This window comes from Sinocyclocheilus anshuiensis, unplaced genomic scaffold (assembly GCF_001515605.1).
Source record: "Sinocyclocheilus anshuiensis isolate Anshui unplaced genomic scaffold, SAMN03320099.WGS_v1.1 scaffold880, whole genome shotgun sequence".
NCBI lineage: Eukaryota > Metazoa > Chordata > Actinopteri > Cypriniformes > Cyprinidae > Sinocyclocheilus > Sinocyclocheilus anshuiensis.
Window position 1 is genome coordinate 665,923 of NW_015548254.1, and position 2,791 is coordinate 668,713.

The following is a 2,791-nucleotide window of genomic DNA, read 5'->3' on the forward strand; positions in this document are numbered from 1 at the left end:
TCATAACGCACTGGATAGCTGGCCAATCACAGCACACCTCGCTTTTCAGACCGATGAGCTTTGTAAAAATCGACGCATTTCAGAAAGGCGGGGCAAAGAAGAGAAACAATAATGTACAGTATGTGGGAAAATAATGTGTTTTTTTTTTTTTTAACCTTAAACCGCATAAACACATTTCATTACACCAAATACACAAAATAATGTTATTTTTAGCAACCTCATATGACCCCTTTAAAACACACAGAGTCCTACTTGCTAACCGGTTGCTGAACAAGTTGCTAAATGAGGACTACAACTACCACAAGACACTGATTTATTCATGGATATCAAGTCGCCAAAGCGTTTAGGCGCAATGTTAGGAGAACAAGACTCTGGGAAATTTCCTTTCAGAGACTCACTTAATCTTTCACTGCTTTCAAAGTTCATGGACCTTGGCATTTAATCGAGTTTAAACCAAACGCCTCAGAACCTGTTGCCTAGAGACCGCAGTGCCATTCCTGCATTTGTGGCGCCACATGCATCGCTTGAGTATTTGAACTTGGTAAATGATGTCATGTTTTGGCGGGACCAACGTTCTGAACTCAAATACGTCAAGTGTAAGATTTTGAAAATGTGAATATCCAATAAACTATATCTTTAAACTTCTTAAAAGGAGTTGTCTTGCAAATTAAAAAGTAGTTTATTTCCATTCTGAGCAATAATTCATTTAGACGTTTTAAAATTAAAATAAAATAAAAAAATCTCTGTTTGACTTGATGGAATGTTCAATATTAAAAATCTAACTGACAGTGATGTCATTGCAATATTTGCATACTGCATTGCTATTGGTCTTATTTCTTGCATTCATTTGCATTCTCAATTCGTCATCTCCAGCTGCCTTTATACACTGGAAAGATGCGCAACTACATACGCAAAACTACATCTTTTCAAAATCGACTAGTTGTTCGCACAATAAAATATGCTGTTTTGCACACCCCACGAATAATTTAAGGAAGCCCAGTACGATTTGGCTGGTTTCGGTTCACTTGAGCCTGATTGCATTTTGTAGGAAACGTTTGATGGCAAAGGATTAGCATGAATTTACAGACCCAACCGAAAGGGTTAAAATCTTCCCAGTGCTTCAAATATAAACTTCCAGCGTATCTAATGATCTAATGAGGAAATGCTGCAGCCATAACGATATGAGTCTCAAATTTGATTTGGCCCATAAGCGCTGTAATTGAAATGCAAACAGCTGCGTCTGTGTGGCTGGTGCCTGAGGGAGGTCAAGAGACTCTCTCCATTATACTGTTGTCATGCCGCCTTTATGAGTGGAGTGCGACTGAATGCCAGCGGTGCTGTAATGTATTATTCATGTCGAATTCCTCAGTTTGTGTGCGTCTCTGCGTGCGAGTGTGTGTTTGGGAGAGAAAAGAGGCTGAAGCTCAAGTAGTGTTTGCGTTTGTGAGGTCTTATGCTCCACTAACGACTGTGTGAAAAGCAGAGAGGTTCGGGTGGCCACAGTGCTCAACCCTGAATTAAAACCACCCTCCTCCTCCATTGGGCTGGTTTCCGGGGGCAACAACAGGGGCATCTCTGTCCCCCGTCGTCCCGCTGTATGGCTGAATGGCTCTGCGGAACAGCATGATTAAATACTGCACACTTTGGGCAGACTAACTAACCCGATGTCCTTTCCGAACATCTTATTGTCTAGGTTTTCTCTGTGTGTCCTCAGGCGGTGCATATATTTGCTTTGTGATTTGTGTGTAAAGGAGGAAGTTTTTCGAATGAAGTGTGCTGGCAGGTTGGCAGACACCTTTATTCTTTACTTGCAGTAGCAATCAGACCGGGTTTTCTTGATTTTATTTTTTTTTTTTTTGTTCAATTAGGCCGGCGGAGGCGGCATTCGCAAAAAGGTTCAAGGGCGCTCTTTCTTGACAATAGTGAGGGAGGGATTGTGGGATGGATGTTAGCTTGTTCTACAAGCCAAAATATGTCGCACTGTTGACTTTTGTGCTTCATTCTTTCGGTGCAGAGAATGAGGTGCTGGAGGACGCTAAACAAGGCCACTATAAGGAGCATCTGTATGATAGCAGACACCTCAAGAACTCACACTCCAGACGCAAGAGAAGCATTGGTAGAAGAAACCCACATACAATTATTCACATACACTTTGCAAAGCCCCAGTGATTCTTCTGTGTGTTTATGGGTTTGTTGTATGTTTAGAGGAAGCAGTGCCCGCTGTCTGTAAGACTCGCACAGTGATCTACGAGATCCCACGCAGTCAGGTCGATCCCACGGCCGCCAACTTCCTGATCTGGCCTCCGTGTGTGGAGGTGAGACGATGCTCAGGCTGCTGCAACACCAGCAACATGCGCTGCCACCCATCCAAAAAGCACCACAGGACCGTGAAGGTGAGAATATGTTGTGTATTATATTTTGTATATATAATGTTTCTAAATTATGTTTTAAATATTGACGTTACTATTAATTATAATTACTTTAAATAATCTTAGTAATTGTCATTTTTAAATATATTTGAAATATATAATAAATATATATTAAATATTTTAAAATACATACATGGCATTTATATATCATTAATATAAAATATTATTATTAAAATATTATTATATGATATAAATATAATTATATTTAAAATATAAACATGATAATTACTAAAGAAAATACAGATGTTTATAATTTCTATTTTAAATATTAGTTATTAATTATTATTATTTTAAATATTATAAATAATATTTAAATATTATAATATTATATAAATAAAGTTTAATATTTATATTGTTTTTAT

General features: G+C 38.1%; 1 protein-coding gene across 4 annotated transcripts in view; it reads left to right on the top strand.

The window, feature by feature from the left end:
• The window catches only part of LOC107655387 (platelet-derived growth factor subunit A-like), a 15,080-nt gene that overhangs the window by 9,184 nt on the left and 3,105 nt on the right, over window positions 1-2,791 (top strand). For all 4 annotated transcript variants that reach the window (XM_016442856.1, XM_016442855.1, XM_016442858.1 and 1 more), the window contains 2 exons: window positions 2,015-2,116; window positions 2,206-2,393. In XM_016442856.1, coding sequence (XP_016298342.1) covers window positions 2,015-2,116; window positions 2,206-2,393 — 290 coding nt within the window. The remainder of the gene's footprint in view (window positions 1-2,014; window positions 2,117-2,205; window positions 2,394-2,791) is intronic.